The sequence below is a fragment of the Ischnura elegans genome, chromosome 6, assembly GCF_921293095.1.
Source record: "Ischnura elegans chromosome 6, ioIscEleg1.1, whole genome shotgun sequence".
Classification (NCBI taxonomy): Eukaryota; Metazoa; Arthropoda; class Insecta; order Odonata; family Coenagrionidae; genus Ischnura; species Ischnura elegans.
Window position 1 is genome coordinate 51260611 of NC_060251.1, and position 19177 is coordinate 51279787.

The window sequence follows — 19177 nt, forward strand, 5'->3', positions numbered from 1 at the left end:
CACCCTATGATTCATAAACCACAAAGCATAGGGTGCCTTTTTTTATATGTATACTAGTGAGCCTTGATATATTTATTCTTTTATTTTACATAAAAAATCATTTGTTTAAAAGGGGTTTACATCAAGAAAGACAGCTTCAAGCAATACAGCTTCCTTTTGGTCTAATTTACTGTGGAGAAGAATATTGTGCTCCAAACCTTTGCGGCGCATTGCGTTGAAGCGCTTTTGAGCCTCGGGGAGCTTGTGATCTGGCTGCGACTAGGCTCCCGAATAACCAAACAGCGCGTATTAAAATGCTCATCTGTCCCTGAGTTTCTGCGACGTCTTGAGTGCCTACATCACAGGGTTCCCACTCCACGTAAAACGTCATTGCCAGGAAAAGGTTTTTCTACATGCTCAAATGGCTTCGGCTGCTCAGCAATTGTCGCCAAATTCAAATCACGAAAACACGCTCTCTTCAGGTTCCATTCTTTTTTAAGTCTATTATTTTCGGCCTTTCTCAGTAAGAGTACGATGTAAACATACCTTTACTCCTTTTTAGGAACTGGCATGGACCTAATAACTGATTCTGAGGATTAATAAATGCCTGTATTCAGGCGAGGTGATATATGGAGGGAGGGGATATTTCGCTAAAAAACTTTACAGCACAAAAGAGCACGTAGTTTAAATATTTCCTGAATCAAGCTGAAAATGCATACATTTTTTTGTTTCTTAGAAGCAACATTGGGTTATAATGGGTTAGAAAGGTAAGCCTGAATCACACGATCATTTTTTCCGTCCCTCAAGAGTGATCGCTCGACCTATCATTTTCTGAATCACACGGTCATTCCCACCCTCCCTTTTTCCATAGCTTTTTCCGTAACTTTACGTGTTTAGAACTGTCCTTCAATTAAATTCCCTTCATGGAATCGCTTTGCGGCCTTGCGTTCTGATTGGTTGAAGAGCCGCGCGAGCTATGGTTTCAGCTACGGAAAAAGGGACGTGCCGAGAGATGGAAAAGTCCCGTCTAGTTTCTGAATTACACTTCAATCATGTATCAATATATTGCATGCCAAAAGAAGACTATTCAGAATACGGTAATTTTAATGATTTTTTTTGCTACGGAAATTCCATGTTACGGAGAACTTTTTTCCAGAATAAAATAAAGTATTTCCTTTCAGTGTCTTAATTATCACGTCGTTCTTGCGCGAGATATAAAGTTATTAAGATTTTTTTAGCACTACGTACAAATATACTCTCTTCCGCCCCTCTCGATTTTTTCAAATTCTATCAGATGTCAATGCCGATGTCACTTTCAACGCGGAGCATGGCGAATGATATAAAATCTTGAGATTCTCCGTGACATGCGTACTTTGATTGGATTTGCATTCTCTCGAGAACTCCAAATAACAATTAATTGGTATTGTCTAACGTTCTAAAATCATTTCACATTATTGCGCATACCAAGAAGCTACCAAATAACCTGTTCAAATGGTAGGAAATGTTTCTTAAAAACTCGCTTCAGTTTTCAATCCCCGTCATTGCCACTAATTCCCAATTTTTGTCGTCGCCAGACAACGGTGTTTATTGTATTTGCCAGCGACGCAAGCTCCGAAAACCACGTTACATCCGTTTTACACTGGTTTTTCATGCATTGACGGATTTTTTACCCACGCAATGATCCAGTTTCACAATTTTTATCAAGATGCGAGGATGCACTGTAACCGTAATCGTGTCCATACTGTTTGCGATGCCAGCAGTCAGTGTCCAATGTAAGTAAATTAAGTTCGTTATTCTCTGCTGTGGATGATTGTGGTATATATCACTACGTTAAATGAAACATGTTGTGAATGGCACCTTCATAAAAATGCCATTTAATTTTGCCAACAATTTGAAAGTAGGCCTCCCTTGGTCTTGAGGCCCTAGGTTGAAGCCTAATTAGCCTGATCGAAAACCCGGCCCTGCCTGCAGCGTATCAGCAATCTATTATTTATCGTTAGTGCTTCGTTCCTTTTTCATTCCCAGTGGAAGAGGAGATGAGCTCTTATGCTGACGCCAGTTTGTATTCCTTAGTTCACGGCCGAGGAGAGAAAGAAGAAAGTCTTGCGTTAACTGAACTTGGGACGGACGAAATCCAGCGGGAGGATGGCTACAGCAGGAGGAGAAGAGAAATGCGTGATTGGGGTCGCGGCCGCCCGATTGGCAGGCAGCCTGGGAGAGGAGCTGGACCACGTGGTCGTGGCCGCCACTCAAAGCGGAAAGAGGAGACGCCTCAAGAAAAGCTGAGGAAGTTGACCGAACGACTGTTCCGCAGGATTGCGTCCTTCAAGATACCAAAGGGTTATGTGAGTCCATAGTGTCGAACCCGACCAGCGAAAATTTTATTACGGCCAGAATAGACCGCGGAAAGGTCCGCTACCCCTAGTCTGGGCTATATGTCGAAATATATCACGGTATCTAAATGTATCGCTGTCTTATTCAGTTCTTAACAATGGCAATACGAGGTTTCCCAATAAAAATCGTTATATATAGTTCAAAAACAAAAACCAAAGATACCGTTCACCTGATATATCGCGGCATTTTAAACAGGACCAATAAGAAGATAATTAACGTCCCTATGTAAGTTACTGTAATTACTATCTTTTAATTATCGCACTCGGACACTGTATTTTTTTTATTATCATCCTGTTCTAAAACAGTTCCAAGTTTCCCCTTGGCTAGGGCGTATTAAGGTGAGGGCGCCCCCCTCCTTATCTTCTGGAAAAATTGAGTAGATGGCCATCTTTATCCTCCCCAGCTCAAAGGAACCTAACTGTATTTCCGAGCAGGTGAAGTCGGGTCTACGTGGAACATGAGTATGGATTTATTAATACTGGTAGACAGACATAATTCCCAGAAATTACATCAAAACAGTCATTAAATTGTGTTAAAAGGCCTTCACGTAAACTAGAAATCTTCCACCAGAGTAAAATGCCTCGTGCTATGTCTCTTTCCCTATGTGAAACATGTTTTTGTTAGGTATGCCACTGTGACTGACGTCCGAGAAATTCTGTGCATTCCAAGATAAGATAGATTCCAAGATTCCATAGGTATTGGACGGATGGTTCCAAAGCCGGCATGGAAAAACAAGCAAGTTTAATGACATAGTACTGAGCCGTGCATGCTGGCTCGAATTAAGGCTGGCCGGTCGTGCTGGAGTCAAATGAGGACCTGGCAGGACGACGCCAGTAGAGACACCCCCCCCCCCCCCCCTCCACCGGCAATAGGGTCATATATAAGGCCTTCCGCGGGACGAGGCGGCGCTGTTCCCGCTTCATAACTTGTGCCGTCGTTGCTGCAGCTCGGGCAGCTGTCTTCTAGTCATCCCCGGTAGCTGGCGGTAACCAACCCTCTCCTTTCTCCTACCACCAACTCCACCACTACCACGGCCACTTTCCTCTTTCATTTGTATTTACCGCAATATAACAAATACTCGCCATAGGGTGGCGAGTTTTCTTTGTTTTGCCCGGTCAGTTTCCTTATTGATCCTTTTCCCCAAACTTCCGAGAGGTAACCCTTCAGTACAACTCAACTATCAGTAGTACCTATCATCTACCATGTATACCCAACGATATCCTCGATTTGTGTGATACAACTACATACAGTAAATCAGCCTTAAGTAATCAGTGCAGCTTGGAGGTAATCAGGTAGAGCTACAGGTGCTGTTTACGTTCCCCTACCTGAAAATGGGAAAAAACTAAGAACTGTAGTCTTAAGTTTAATAAATCGCACACGAGCATGGTTAAATATACAATCAGCCTAATATCTTTAAATACAATATATCATCATATCAATATCATGGTGTCCAAATTTAAAATGAGCTAACCTAACCTTGGCTCCAACTACTATCGATCCATCTTCATGTGATTGCTAAGCACTCGGAAAAGGTACGTGGAGGCAGACCCTAATGGCTTACCTGAATTTTACAGCATTCCTGACAGGCACAATCACCTATAGGGAGCATCTACATGCACCACTGACTTGAGCATGCACGGTTCATGAAAGCTAACCCATTAGCCTACGCAACACAATTCATGCACAAGTTACCTATGAGAACCAGTGAAATATTTACTCTGGCATGGTGGTTCCCACAATCTCCATATTGTTTTATCCAAGGCATTCCTTTGCCATTTTTTCTATCTACTTGTCCTTGCATGTCTGTCTTAAACAGGCCTTCATGTCTCATTATGTGTTCTAAATAAAGATAACATTTGTCCAGTGGCGTAGCCACGTGGGAGGGTCATCCAGGTTACAACTACCCCCTTGAGCCTTTGAAGCTTTTACTTCATCCAATTGAAAATACTTTATTTTTATAAAAACTAATACAAAATTACTGTTTTTGAGTCCTAAAAATCATGTTTTCAACATCAAAATTTTCGGGGAAGACCCCTGGACACTCTTTGACCTGGGGTGTTTTCCATACATCCCAGAAGGGGCCCAAAATCTCTGGTAAACCCCCCGAATTTCAAAATCCTGGCTACACCACTGCACTTGCATCCATCAATTTAAATAGCAAGCATGACAATGAGAAAGGGTGACAATAGATAGAGCATTGTGGGGGCTTGGAGGTGATATATAGGGGAACCTGGGGCGGAACAGAGTAAGAGATATTTAAGTGCTAAAAAAAGCGGCAATAACTATAACTAGTTCAGATTGGTGTTGCTAAATAAACATTATGTTATGCTACACTACGGTATTGCCACTTGCACAGCACCTTTTTTCGCACTATAAAAACACTTAGCCCGTTCCGCCCTGGGTTCCCCTACATGACTTTATTTTTTACTAAATGGTCCACAAGCTCCACCAGTGGATACCCTTTGCTGTAGTCTAACCAATTCAGCTATTGGTCCATATGAATAGCCTTATGATCATTTCCTATATTTTCAGCTTTTCATTGGCTTCTGAGAGCCTACTTTTACTAACTTGAATGGCAACTACATGCTTTTCATCCTGCAAATATGTTACACCTTACACGAATCTTATGATGATTTGTATTTATATTTATTGTAAACTCTCCTTCATAGTCAATTCTTGGAAAAAAAATTTTCGATTGAGACAGTCAAGGAAATTTATTCTAGCCAGTAATATTGTTTCTTGTAGGTTTTGCCCTTCTGTTTTAAGGACACTACGCTGAATGATGAAATAGAGCAAATGAGTAGTACGTGTGATCGCATGGGAGTGGACTGGTCATGTGTGTTTGCCGAACTGGTGAGTTATCATTCTTAACTAAATTCCTATCTCACAGAAACAAAAAAGTATGAGATAATCAGAGGCATGCACAAGGTATAAGTAAAGGTATTAAACTGTTTTCTTACCCAAAATATTGAGGTGATACACAACATTTACTCTGAATTTTCATCTATGCAAGACCGAAATGGAAATATCAATTTAGACATTCCTACTCCAATCAAGGCATATTCAATGAAGTACTTTTTTGACAGATAATTGATTAAAAGAGCATGAGAATGCTTTTCCCTTAGTTTGCTTCTTTAGTACTCAAAACCACATGAATAATTTTTCAATACAAAAGTAATTATTTTCAAATGCAACCTAATATGGATCCAATCTACTATAAAATAAATTATAGTCTTCAAGAAATTTCCCTCTCTGCTCAATTCTTGTGCAATGTGCATATAAAATTATTTCAACTTGACTGGAAATTTTGAATTAATCCATATGATGCAACTACAATGAGCATATTTTTCTGATAAATTTTCGACAACGAGCTTATGAAGCACTATTTGAAGCACACTGCTGTAATATTAACTTTCTGAAAAAAAAAATCATGAAGTCCACTCATGAGCTTATGTTAGAAAAATGATGAAGAAAAATAAAAAATAAAAGCTTTTAAAAATTGCTAATATTGCTTTCCTTAATAATTTAAAAGCAAACAGCATTTTTCACCTCGTTAAAAAATGAGAAATGAGGTTAGTCCTGTGGAAGAAGAAACACATATCATGTATACATATTCTCATATTTAACTTCAATTCATATTATGCTAGGAGAATGAGGAAAATTCATAAAACATCGTTCACTTGTATCTGAGCTTATAGGGGTAAAAATACCAAAGGTTCATGTCATTTTATCCATAATCCTCACACCCTTGCAGTAACAGCTGAAAATTTTGAAAGGAAACCATACTCAAAAAAGTTAAAAATAATTTTAGGAGTAAAACAGAGCACCTTGAAAAGCATGCGATAAAAATGAAATAAATTGAGATGCATCCTAAAGTAACAAATGCTATAACTGTAGCACTGCTGAAGCTAGGCAAAAAATATTTAGGCTCTTTCATACCATAGTAAAGGGATGATATGTACCAAGTTTCATCAAAATCCGTGACATTAGTAGGCAAAGCCTTATTATGAGGTTGAATAGGATAGTTTCCTTCATTAAAGAAAACGAAAGGCATTGATTGCGATTCGTTACCCACCATTAGTGTATTCATAATACACAAATTATTTGGTTTTTGAAATACAGGTCTAGGCGAATGGCAAGGGTCAAATTTTATCCTCATTTGAAAAAGGCCAGATTGGCGCCCATGCGATTCCACTCCACGTGACGTCACAGGGACCTAGTTTCTACACGAGAGGATAGGAGTTATACATCGTCTGAGGTTACCAATGCATGCATGAGGCACAGAGCTCAGGGAAACATGTCTTAATAATCACCTATTAAAACTGGCTAAGGTCGGAAAGTTTTCTTCGTTTGATAAGGTATTAATAAACCTTTTTTAAGGCAAGCGCTACCAGCCAGCAAGGTACTCAGCTACCCGCTAGCATCCTGCGTCCTATCAGAGCTCAGAGCCTCGATCAAGGTCACCTCACAAGGCGGGAGGGGGAACCAGAAATGCGTCGCATGGACTTTTTCCCATCATTCCTACTTAGCCGTCGCGTTTTCGCGCGCTTGAAATTTTTCACTTTTCATTTAATCGCGAAAAATAGATATCGTCATTTAAAAATCTAAAAGCGTGAAATACGTACTCCAGGAGTAATAATCTTTCGATTTAGGCAATAAAAAAATAAAAGGAAACCACCCTATTGATGTACAATGACCTTGCTAATAAAACTTTCCATCCCCAGAAATGACAGATAGCCCAGACAAAGCTCCTGACACTCTTACTTTCCAAAACCTCCATGGAAAAAGAACATGAATATATTATCTTATAGGGCTTACCCACCGTTAACATAGATAATCAGTGATGCATATCTATGAATGCAACCAAGCAGTCACAAAAATAAAATGTCTGAAGGAATCCTACATTTCTTACATATTTTTTTCTTTCCACTACTTGTATTACAGGCTGGAGGGGATAATGGTTTTTCTTTAAAGACTCTGGCATCAAAGTTTAGTGAGGTGGAGGAGAAGTCTTTGAACCGTGGACTCAAGTCTGCTATTGTAGCTTGTGATGAATACTGGCAGCAATACAAGCATGGAGAGCGGCGCCGTCTGCTATTGCATGAACTGGAGATGGAGGTAAAAATGTATACTAATGAGATTGCAACACTTCAAGGTATTAGGAAGTCCTACCACTATTGAACTCCAAGAAACATAGCCAGTGATAGATCAACTATGAGGTGAAGTATATTGGTAGATGCCTGTGGGGCCTAAGAGTTTTGTTCCTTATCTTCTGAAGTGACTCTGTCTCTTCCTCCCTCATCTTCTCTGTACCCTGAGCCACTTCATTGCTGACACTGCACCCAACCCTCATGGTGGGTTAATCTGACTCTGAACACAGTCACTTAAGAGTGCTCAAAGGCACATTTATTAGATCTATTTATGGACTAATCATGCTGATGAAGTAAAGGGTGCAGAAAGAGCCACTGCGAGAGTGTGAATAAAAAGGACATTACTTCTGACACAAGCATGAAGACTGATGAAAATGGGGATTCTTTTTTCCTGTTAACATCATTCATCTCACTTAAAAATGCATAGCAATATCTCTATCTGCTTAATACATGTGTATGATTTATATTTCGATTATAACTAATAGTGTTGAAAAATAAGCTTAAGCTGCAAGATTCCTTTGTATCAGAGGCTTTTGGGAGTAGCTCCATATTGCTTTGTCAAACAAGCTTTTGTAGCAATAGCAGGGTGCGTAAATAGATGATGTGCCTTGCATTAGCTGCGAAAGCTCTCTTGACAAAACATAATACGCAGCTGCTCCCGAAACCCTCCAATACAAAAACTAAAATAGTAACCAAAGTTTGTTCATTCTCAAAAAATATATATTCGACACTGAAACAACTGGTTCCATCCAAAGTGACTTGAAAAAAATGCATGAATTTTGATTCTTTTTGAAATGAAGGTAATAAGCAGAACCTGGGTTGAGCATGGTAATCCCATTGGAGAACCTCACAAACCAAAAAGGCTAGCTGAAGACTTAAAAAATGAAACAAATCCACTGTCAATTAGGATAGCATTATTAAACTCTGGAATGGCTGACTACAGTGTGGAGCCCGACAGCAATCAAGGAAATGAAAGCCTAGTTTTAACATCTCGTTCACCCACCAGAAGATCAAAAAAGTCAAGAATTGCAACAAACCATGGCAACCAGTTTAGCAGTAGATACTCCACTCAACGGCATAAAAGATCATGGAGAGAAAATGGCTGCATAAATTCACCTGAGTATGGGAAATCCACATTTGCAAATGACGAATTATTGCAAGGTAAGAACAACTTAAGATTACTCAATAGGAGACTGGGTGATATGTATATTGGGTGATATTTTTCCAAAGACATTTGATGCAAGCCTCAATGAAGTCTTTAGAACCTATAAAATAATAAACTCTGGAATAATTTCATTGGTTTCTTCCTTAATGGAATAAGCAGAGAGATTGCATTATGTTTCCTGGATGGTCATACCTATAAAAGAGCAGTGCTTTCTCACGTGCATTACTGTGCTTCTCCAATTGAATTACTACTTTTCAGCCAGGGATGGATAAAAGGATTTATTTATTTGTTCTTTTAAATGATGTCCTTTGACTTGACGATTTCAAATTCAGTTTTAACAATTTTAATGCATTAGAATTAATATTCTTCTTCCAACAATCAATTTTCATCTAGAGTAACATTGTCATGGATTACTGCATTTATAGCAATAAAATCAAATGATTCTCCATTGTTTCAACAGAGGAGTTTTTTTGGTAACCACATATTTTCACAGTATAGAAAGGGTCTTTTGCTACTCATTGTGTGACCATGATTTAATCCTGATATCCTCAAAACATAACAGAAAATTTGAACATAAAACTCATAACATTTATATTAATAGGCAGGCAAAGACTAGCTTCCCAGATGCTAAGTTTTTGATTTTAAGTGAGCCAAAGTTTAACTATATTGTTCAAGACAATCACACGAGTTAAAAATGTTTCTCTTCTATCATTGCCTAATATAGTATATCATTTATCAAAAACAGCAAATTTTGGGTCTCCTACCACATATTATTCTCGCAATGCATCTCCTACTACGTGAGAAGAGAGATTTCTGTGGTGTGTGTTGAACGTCTTCATTTACAGTTACTGCCGCATGGGTTGCTGTGGCGATGACAACAGTTTCTTGTTCAGATTCTAAAGTTCAAATCACTCTTCGACCTGAAGATGCAGGCAGTAGTACCAGCGGAACTGTAGTCGTCAACACACCCACGCAATAGTAATCTGAGATGAAGAAGTTCATCTCCTACTACAATAGTAAAAAATAAATACCTACACAACTGAAAAAGTACCCAAAATTACCAATTTTAAATCAATCTAATACCAATGTGCCACTAGGCTCTTGATTTTCACATGTTATTAGCTCTGTTGTAAAACATTAAATATTGAGTTAAAGTATTTACTTGTCTCCACCTATGAAACTTTTAGTCTTTTATTGCCACAGAATCAAGCGATAGCAAAACAAAGTTCTTCCACTCATTGTCAGTCAAAAATGAACGCTGCAGAAGGGATGATGCACAACTTGATCGCATTAAACAAGAGAGGGAACGGAAAAGACAAGAAACGCTCAAAAGGAAGGTTTGTATAATGATTCTGTCGGATTTATACACATATAAGAAACAAATTGGAAGAAACATAAGTATTTACATTACTTTCACACACCTTATACCAAGTACCTTCTTCTCATTAACCATCTCAGTATTGGACAGAAATTTTCTCGAAAGACATTAATGCAGTGAGCAATTTCACACTTTTTCTTTCCATGACTGAAATACTGACTATGTTGAGTGTATGTACACACGGTTCATAGGCAGCACTGCAATAACAGAAATTAACTTTGATGTACTGAACACGTTGAACTTGGTTTGAATGTTGAACTTGGTTTGTGAGAATTCTGTCTCTCCACATATCCATATCCTTCTCTCATCAGCAGTTCAGTCAAATATTTAAAATGCCATTCTATCCATTTATCATAACAGTAAAATACTAATACCACAAAATATAATCCATATATTTACCCTCAATAATCTTCCTTGGCTAGGAACTGAGAGAAGAAGCACAGAGGAGGATTGAAGAACTGAGGAAGCAAGGCGGTGGGAAAGAGGGGGAGCTACAAGCTCTGCTGGACACAGCCAAAAACGAGCCAGAAGTCGAGTCAAAGTTGGGCCAACACTTAGAAAGGGAGGAGAGAATAGAGGAGGACCTCCGCTCTCAAGTTAGTTCGTGTATAACTGAGGAAGCAACCAAGGTAGGCAAAACAGAGAATTCTCGTACTAGACAGCACTCGCATTTCTTACATTAACATTGTTGTTACAAGAGTAATACTTAACCCTTTCGCGCCAGGCTCCTTCACGGAAAGTTGGTTTTGGCTGTACGAAGCCTTTGAGCATTTCTTTTTCCCCCTGTACGGAGTTGTTTCTCGGCAAGGAATTGTCCAGGTAGTCGCTTCCTCCACTGAATGACCTTGCCTAGCGGGGTGCCGGACCCTTTCCTCGGCAACTGGGCAAATATAACCCTTGACCCTTTTCCCAAAGGCAGCCCATCACGGCGTACTTTTGCGGTCAGTTTATTATTAATAGTGCGATTTTAATTTTTTTTAATTGTTACTATTGCAGCAAATGTCAGTTCATCAATGTATACCTTTCATTTTGCAATGCCTCTAGAGCTTTTAAACAAATTTCTACGGTTATTTTTAGGGTTTTCAGCAAAAGGGCATTATATCATAGACCAACAAATACTTTATCTTTCAATAATAATTTATCGCTCCTATAAATTGGTAAGTAAGGTTTAAAAATAACAATTAAACATCTAACCTTAGCGTCTCCAAAATTTGTTCTCGGTGATGATCAACTCCGTTAATATGAACGCTAGAGTTCCGTTTAAAATTTGGAACCAATCAGCCGCACATCCAGAATGTAATTCTTGGCATTGATTTTTAATAAATGCAAGATGTACGTTTTTAGTTATTCTAACTTATAAACTAATAAGTGACCATTCCTTGAGTGGGACATTATGTGGCGGAATGGGCCGCGATAATCCCCACACGGACAATAAGAAAGGGTCAGACCTCTCATGCTTAGGGACCCTAATGGCGCTTCAGACCCACTTGGCATGCTTGACCGCAAAGCCGTGAAAACACGGCCTTCAGCCTTTAGCGTCGAAAAATTCAAGCCGTGGAAACACGGCCTTCATAGGGAAAGGGTTAAACGAGAAAGAGGATGATGGGTGGTCTGTTTTAAAGGAGTGCTTTTGCTTTTGGTGGGTCATTTTTCAATATATAATTTTGAAAATCAATCAGTTACATTCCATTCTTGTATTAGGGTAGATTTTTATTTAATCTATATTTGAATTCGTCTTTCAGGAAAGGCAGGATGATATGAAATAAAACCATCCTTTACTAGGCAGAAAAAAATTTTACTTTTAAATGATGGGAAACATTAAGTGAGGTTTCCCACTGTAGTAGTAAAAATGCATATGGATATAATATTAAGTCTTAAACCTTCTGTTAATGAAAATGAAATGTAAAAGTGTTTATGGAAATAGTGAACATCTATGAATAAAATTCTCTTGAGTTCACCACCAGGTGAGTTCTCCCAACACTGCCAAAGTTTCAACGCCTGACTCAAGCATCATTATTAGGGATGGTAACTGGCTAGATCATTGCCACCAGTCATAAGGCAGATGCCTGAACAGGTCCAACTCTAAGACTGCTTGCACCCCAGCCAATCAGAAACAACGGATATCACACTAAACTGTGGGTAATATTATAAATAAGCTTCAGAGACAGAATACTTCAGCCCTGATGATGATAGTTAAGTCAGGCTGTGCAAAAATTCCACAGAGAAAAAAATCATTCACCTTGGCAGGTATTCAAGCCCTGATCCCCTGATTACCAGTCGAGTGCTTCGGCCAATTAAGCTGCCGAAACATCATTCCCCTGTGTGGAAATTGGTGGACTATACCAGACAAGATGGTGCATAAGATGCATTCACTTTGGCTAGTCCTGATTTACTTAAATTATTTTAAGTCAGGCATCGAAATGGAGGCACAAGAAGAGGATATCACTAACAAGGGGAGACCACATACCTTGCTCCGCCTTTTTCAATGCCGTATTTTTTAAGACATTCGGAATGGTGAACACATCTCTGAACTAGTAGTGGTTCCGTTGAATGGGCCTTAGTTTGGCTTTAATTCATTCATTTTCATGCTGTACTTTTCTCAAGCCGTATATAATTTAAAAATATCGCACCTCTCTTCAGACGAATGGGGTGGGGTAGTGGTAGCGTATGCCTCCCACCCAGGGGGCTAGGGTTCGGGGCTTCGTCATGACAGTATATTTTGTTGTCTTCATTGTGATCATATGGCGTCAAGTTTTTCCTTAATTTTAATTGCAGCAGCCATAGACATGAGACAATTTTTTTATCATCATAATGGCATTTAGGTATATAAGGAGTGTCATTTCAAACGCGGAGATACGACGACTACCGTAGCAAGAGTTGGTGTGCGCTAAAGTATTAATTTTTTCTTTGCTTATAGTGCTCAACTTCCAAATTATCAATGAAAACCACTCTTGCGAGAGCACATACCATTAAAGGCTCGCGATGAGCAACAATATGCATACAGACATAATTAATAAGAACACAAAACGAATATAAAATGCCATATCTGTCTAACACTTGTAATTAACTTTACTCCAAAGGAAGTTTACTTACACAGTATCTATGTGCTAAAAGAACCATTCCGGAATATAATTTCAATTAATAAATAGGATGAAATAAAAGTTGATGACCCTGGACCGGGTGTGCTGGCGTATAAAATACGTCTATTTTCAAAAACCAAGGATTTCAACATTGTACATACATTCTGGGCTAAAATGGTCTTGTTTATTCCTACAATGTAATTTGACTGCCTATATTGCGAGTTTTCAAAGTTCGAGGTATTGAAGCTAATTTTTTTTTGATCAGCCTGAGGAACCCGTCACCCATGGCGTATACATTACGCCGCACGACCGGCCGTGTACCACCGGTACCACCTGTGTACCTTTATATCTGTATCTCCTATAAATTAACAAGATTGAACTAATTTCAACAAATAAAGATTAATTTTAACAAAAATTGAGTACATATTATCATACATGGGCATATCATGGGCAAAGTACGCCATTTGCCCGGTCGTGTAAAAATAACAGTCGCACCCACTAGAGGGTTAAAAGCAACAATTACGCCCAATGTCTTTTGTGCTCACCGCTTCCAAACATCATCCGTAGTCCTTCCAATATAATAACAAGAGGCCCACCAACAATGTCATTTCTTCGAAAAAAAAAAAGCTACTGTAATAGCCCCCCTTAACCTTTAACCGTTAACCTTTCGGTATGTTTTTGAGGAGAGTAGCAAGTGTAGCCTTCATTTCTCTGCATTTGCATTGACACTGCTTAAACACCTAAACACCATTATGATGATAAAAAAATTGTCTCATGTCTATGGCTGCTGCAATTAAAATTAATGAAAAACTTGACGCCATATGATCACAATGAAGACAACAAAGTATACTGTCATGACGAAGCCCCAAACCCTAGCCTCCTGGGTGGGAGGCATACGCTACCACTACCCCACCCCATCCGTCTGAAGAGAGGTGCGATATTTTAAGATTATACATGGCTTGTGAAAAGTACCGTATGAAAATTAATTAATTACAGCCAAACTAAGGCTCATTCAACGGAACCACTTCTAGTTCAGAGATGTGTTCAACATTCCGAAGGCCATAAAAAAAACGGCATTGAAAAAGGTGAAGCTAGGTATGTGGTCTCCCCTTGTAAGTAGACAAAATAAGAGAATTTTTTCACCAAGTGTGCTGGGAATGTACCAGGCCTTAATGAGCTATTTAGTTGCTCCACAAAAAAAATCTTTACTACAGGACCCAGCTTTCATTGAGGATTGACATTATTAGAATCAAAAAAGGTCCCCAGCTATGCCAAGGAGAGTAAATGGCAAGAGATCTATATAATGCACCTGATGATGTTGATACTGTAAGAAACCTGGGTTGTGTAATTAAGTTTTTTATGCAAAACAACTACATAAGAATCCGAGATCATTATTTCCATCATGAAACAATTCTACTGAGTTAATTGTGTAGAACTGATACAGTTGATGGATGCAGTGAACTACAGAAAAATACTTCATTAACATTCTTGTTAAATCCTAGTGTTCATGTGATAAGAACTCAAAAACGTATTCTTACCTCAAACTTCACAGCATTGAAATCACATGCGTACAGGTATGCCTATCTTCTCTGGTGGCATGTTGAATGATGACCTTGGAGAGACTACTGGAGGGGAGGGATTCAGCTTCCAGGTCTGAAGAGATTTCCTAATCTCCTTGATAAGCAGAATAAAGCCAGAATTCCACATGGCAAAACAAGATACTTTTAAAAAGTTACCGCTTTTTATGCATAGCAACAAGTTTGCAACAGTTTTGCACCATAAAATTAAAACACAATAATGTCATCAGGATTATGAATGTGAAATACTAAAATATATTAAACATTTCATCAACATAGATGTAACAAAAACTAAAACAATATTGCACAAAATCTGGAACTCAATTATATGTAAACATAAACACATTTTTTTCTGTAATTCCGCGAATGCTATTCCCATCAATACTAACAATTATGCTGAATTTTAATTCCTTGATAGCTGTATTATTATCATGCCATTTTTCTGGGATATTACAGGCATGTGAGCCTAAAGTAATGCAAGCATTGGTAAGCCTGTTTTGAAGATGGAGAAGATAAGAGATGAGAATACTGTGAGTCAAATCATCTCTCCAGCACGTACCAATTACCAAAAAATATAAGCAATGCCTTTCAAGAAAAAATGTATTTGAATTTTTAAAAACTTGTAATGAAATCAGTGATATAGAAGCAATATAAAGGATTTTTAAAAGCTACTAATTTTTTGGATGTAGGATAAAATAATACCTCTGGGCAACATCTGCACGTGAACTATAGACAGAAAAGGACTGAGGATAACTTCTTAAATATTTTACTAGACAAAGAAAATCAAAGATAACGAAAGCTTTATTTGGTAACAATTATCTGTACAAAACTTGCAAATAAAACTTTTAGCACCTCTCTTATTTGATTCACAAACATATTTAGGAAAAAGGGGACCACATCAACAATGATCTTTCATGAAGAGCATGAGAACCGTTTTAAAGCAGAATGGTATTGAATGACCTATAAGTACATGAAATATTTTTTCATACAAAGTGGGATCGCAGTTTTGGAAACGTGATCGTATTAACTGCGCTTCAATAAGAAAGCATTGACTTTTTTCAGCGCTAGAGAAAAAATCAATTCCCTCTTTGGATTCATAAATAGACAGTTAAAATTAAATAATTGCCTTAAAACTTCATGGCTCTGTCAACATTTTGAAACAAAAAACAAATTGCTCCAAAATAAAATAATACACTAAAGAAGTAATAATACATATGCACATGACTTCTAAATTACATAGTTACTATCATGAGGCAATCAAAATAGAAATAAATTATTACTGTGAGCATACATCGATGAAATCTTCCAAATCTACTTAGAAAATGAAAATTATTTGCTTCCTACTAACATATAATTTAAATCATCATCAAAACATTTTGGAGTTGTTAATGACACATCGACAGAAAGAGAATACAACAGAAGTTCAAAGAGAAAAAGGTGGTTTATCTTTTGGTTCACTACTAAGCCCTATCAAAAAGCAACATGATTTTTTTCAATTTGCCATCACTTTTCCACATGATAATGCACTTCAGAATATAATGATAATATTCATTTTGTGAAACAATCTTTTCCTTCCTCAGTTTCAGGTAATAATAAATAAACCTGTAATGCTTCAGTTAAAATTTCAAATCATTGAAGAGGATTTTCAAGACCTAAATGCAAATATGTAATAAAAGAAACTAAAAAGACTAAACACATACCTTGCTTAAATATAAATTAAATTTTCAATCTTAATAAGGTAACCCTTGCATGACTAGCTTCCATTTATCTAAGAAAACCTAATAAGTATACATGGAATTCCTTACTATTTCACATAATTAAGATGTATGAAAAATACTTCAACAGCTTCAAAGAGAATTCAACAGCTTTCACCAATCAACAATGACACACATCAAAAGAAATCAATTGCAAAATACATTACATGCCCTAAAAACATAATTTAACTATGTATACCCATCACTCAACTTCTGGTATAAAAATAAAATAAAATATTTTTAAGCTTTCCAGGTAACTGGTAGTAATGTAAAAATTAAAAACCTGGAGTGTAACGGAGAGTTCAATTTAGACTAAGCCACGATAGAAAGCCTAGCAACAAACTTTCACCTGCTGTGCGTAAACATGTTAAACATTACCAGAAGATTCGTTTCATTGAAAATACTTCAAAATTGCAGACCTGCTTCTGTAATTAGAACCCAGTTCAATGCATTTCCTTGAAACACACTTGTAGGCACTTATAACCCTCAGGTATACAAAGGTTGAAATAAACTAGGTCATAATGCCATATTTTCAAATCACTGACTCCCCTAATAGATGATTTATTACTTCACAGATACCTCTCCAAACCACTCCAAACACATGATCTATACCTACAAATTCATAAATTTCATTACAACACAGCCCAACACAACCTCCACTTCAATAAAAACGTTGTTTGATTCTAAACTCATAAAAAATATTTCAACTTTTATCACAAGCGTTGAAATGGACTGGAGGCATACATATGCCATGGTCCTTAAATACTATACAGTGAGTGGGGTCAACCATATTGACATCCCATATCTTCAGGGAGCACTAGGCCAGAGATGAAGGTAGCTGCCCCACCCTCGGCCTGCCCCTGCCGCTTGACCTGAATCCATAGACCCTCCTGCAAAATAATGAGCATGATCTAAGAATGCTGGGAGATTGGAATTGCTTACTGTATTTATAGTTACAACAGAAGTATAAAATATGTAATTATATAAATAAAGGCTCGCGGCTGAGCTTTGAGTCACCAAGTGCATCCACTGGGTTGCGGATGGTGGGTCAACCTCAAGATATTGAGGTTAGCTGCGATAAAAGCGAGTTAACTTGTCAAATAAGCAGTCATGGACAAAAAGCGGTGGCATTCCGAGGTGGTATGGATCTTTCCCTAGGTAAGATAGGCCATTTAAACAACATATTAAACCTGTGTAGATGCCGCGACTTGGCGATGGGAGGTACCAACAATTATGCCTCACATTAGGGAAGGGAAGAGGGCAGCAGCTCTTCATCATATGAGTGAAGGTGGAGACCACAATGGTCAGTACAGCGACACTCATTTCACTTCAGGCGTAGTAACATTTACCTAAATGGCTGCAGTACTGCGATGTGGAAGGCAAGGGGAAACCACCACATAATTATCCCGAGGAGTCGCAGCTACCCCAACTTTAAATAATCTGACATGATGGAATTCTCTCACGTAAAAATTTCCAGAGGTAAACTAGTCCCCCATTTGGATCTCGGGGCAGGGACTACCCAAGAGGGTACATTGGGCAATTGTGATAAAGTTATGAGGATAGGTACATGGAACGTGAGATCACTTAGGACTTGCGGTAACCTAGAAAACTTAAGGAGGAAATGGAAATATTCAATATCGACGTGCTAGAAATCAGTGAAATGAAGTGGCCTAAGGAAGGAGACTTTTGGAGTGGAAGCTATAGGATTATACACACTGGATCTCTAAACAGTAATGCTGGGGTTGGGATAATGCTCAGAAAAAGTGCCAGAATGCGTGTGAAAAGCTTTCTATATTACAATGAGAGGATAGTAATGATAAAGTTAGAGACTAAGCCGATAGATACCATAGTGGTACATGTTTACATGCCTACAACAGACTACGAGGATGAAGAAGTTGAAGACGTCTACGATAATATCAGGGAAGTTATCAAACAGGTCAAGGGTGAAGAAAACCTTATTGTTTTAGGTGATTGGAACGCTGTCTTCGGCGAAGGTCAGAATAGAAGAATAACCAGAAAATATGGATTAGGAAATCGAAATGAAAGAGGACAAAGGCTCCTGGAACTCTGCACAGAACACAAATTAGTGGTTGCCAACAGGCTATTTAAGAATCACATGCGAAGAAGATATACATGGAAAATGCCAGGAGACAAAAGAGTTCAACTAGATTATATTTTAGGGAAGCAGAGGTTTAGGAACCAGATAAAGGACTGTAAAAGCTACCCGGGGGCAGATATCAACAGTGATCATAATCTAGTGCGGATGACATGCCATCTGAAATTGAAGAAATCAGTGAAAATGCCTGGCAATTAGAGAAACTATGGAGCCAAAAAATCAACAGGCCTTTAAAGAAGTAGTGGAGAGTTAGATAGGAATAGATCAGACTGAAAAATCAGTGGAGAATAGCTGGACAAATATCAAAAGTGGGTTTCAGGAGGCCGTTGGAGAAGTTTTAAGGAGAAGAAAATGTGTTAACAATAATCAATGGATCACGGATGAAGTCCTAGACCTCATTGAAGAACAAAGAAAGTATATGAATACGGATACTGAGGAAGAACAGGCTAGCAGCAAGAGAATGAAGAAAGAGATTTGCCGCAAGCAAGGAAAGCCAGAGAAGCATGGATGAGGAACATATGCGAGGACGTGGAAAATAACCTCGTACAAGGGAAAGAGGAAACAGCCTATAGAATAGTGAGGAA

At 38.2% G+C, this 19177-nt stretch overlaps 2 protein-coding genes across 5 annotated transcripts in view; one reads left to right on the top strand and one right to left on the bottom strand.

Moving 5' to 3' along the window:
- The first annotated feature begins 1556 nt into the window (after nucleotides 1-1556).
- LOC124160653 lies at nucleotides 1557-15579 on the top strand. 3 transcript variants are annotated; one of them, XM_046536570.1, is made up of 8 exons: nucleotides 1557-1751; nucleotides 2005-2324; nucleotides 5119-5226; nucleotides 7318-7491; nucleotides 8324-8684; nucleotides 9892-10025; nucleotides 10489-10695; nucleotides 15180-15579. In XM_046536570.1, the coding sequence occupies exons 1-8, from the start codon at nucleotides 1685-1687 to the stop codon at nucleotides 15222-15224; spliced, it is 1416 nt and encodes a 471-aa protein (XP_046392526.1). In that variant the 5' UTR covers nucleotides 1557-1684; the 3' UTR covers nucleotides 15225-15579. The 3 variants fall into 3 exon arrangements, with proteins under 3 accessions (XP_046392526.1, XP_046392528.1, XP_046392527.1); XM_046536572.1 differs by lacking the exon at nucleotides 15180-15579 and adding an exon at nucleotides 14361-14478; XM_046536571.1 differs by lacking the exon at nucleotides 15180-15579 and adding an exon at nucleotides 11809-12009.
- LOC124160650 (centromere-associated protein E-like) overlaps nucleotides 15507-19177 on the bottom strand; it is a 36716-nt gene continuing 33045 nt past the window's right edge. For both annotated transcript variants that reach the window (XM_046536568.1, XM_046536567.1), the window contains one exon: nucleotides 15507-17367. In XM_046536568.1, the coding sequence (XP_046392524.1) occupies nucleotides 17285-17367 (83 nt within the window). In that variant the 3' untranslated portion in view covers nucleotides 15507-17284. The remainder of the gene's footprint in view (nucleotides 17368-19177) is intronic.

What these genes read in the sequence shown, in the direction of transcription:
- LOC124160653 (XM_046536570.1), top strand. Translation starts at nt 1,685, where the DNA reads ATGCGAGGATGCACTGTAACCGTAATCGTGTCCATACTGTTTGCGATG. An exon ending in AAATGACGAATTATTGCAAG is followed by an intron (nt 8,685 to 9,891) that starts GTAAGAACAACT and finishes TTATTGCCACAG; the next exon opens with AATCAAGCGATAGCAAAACA. An exon ending in AAGAAACGCTCAAAAGGAAG is followed by an intron (nt 10,026 to 10,488) that starts GTTTGTATAATG and finishes TTCCTTGGCTAG; the next exon opens with GAACTGAGAGAAGAAGCACA.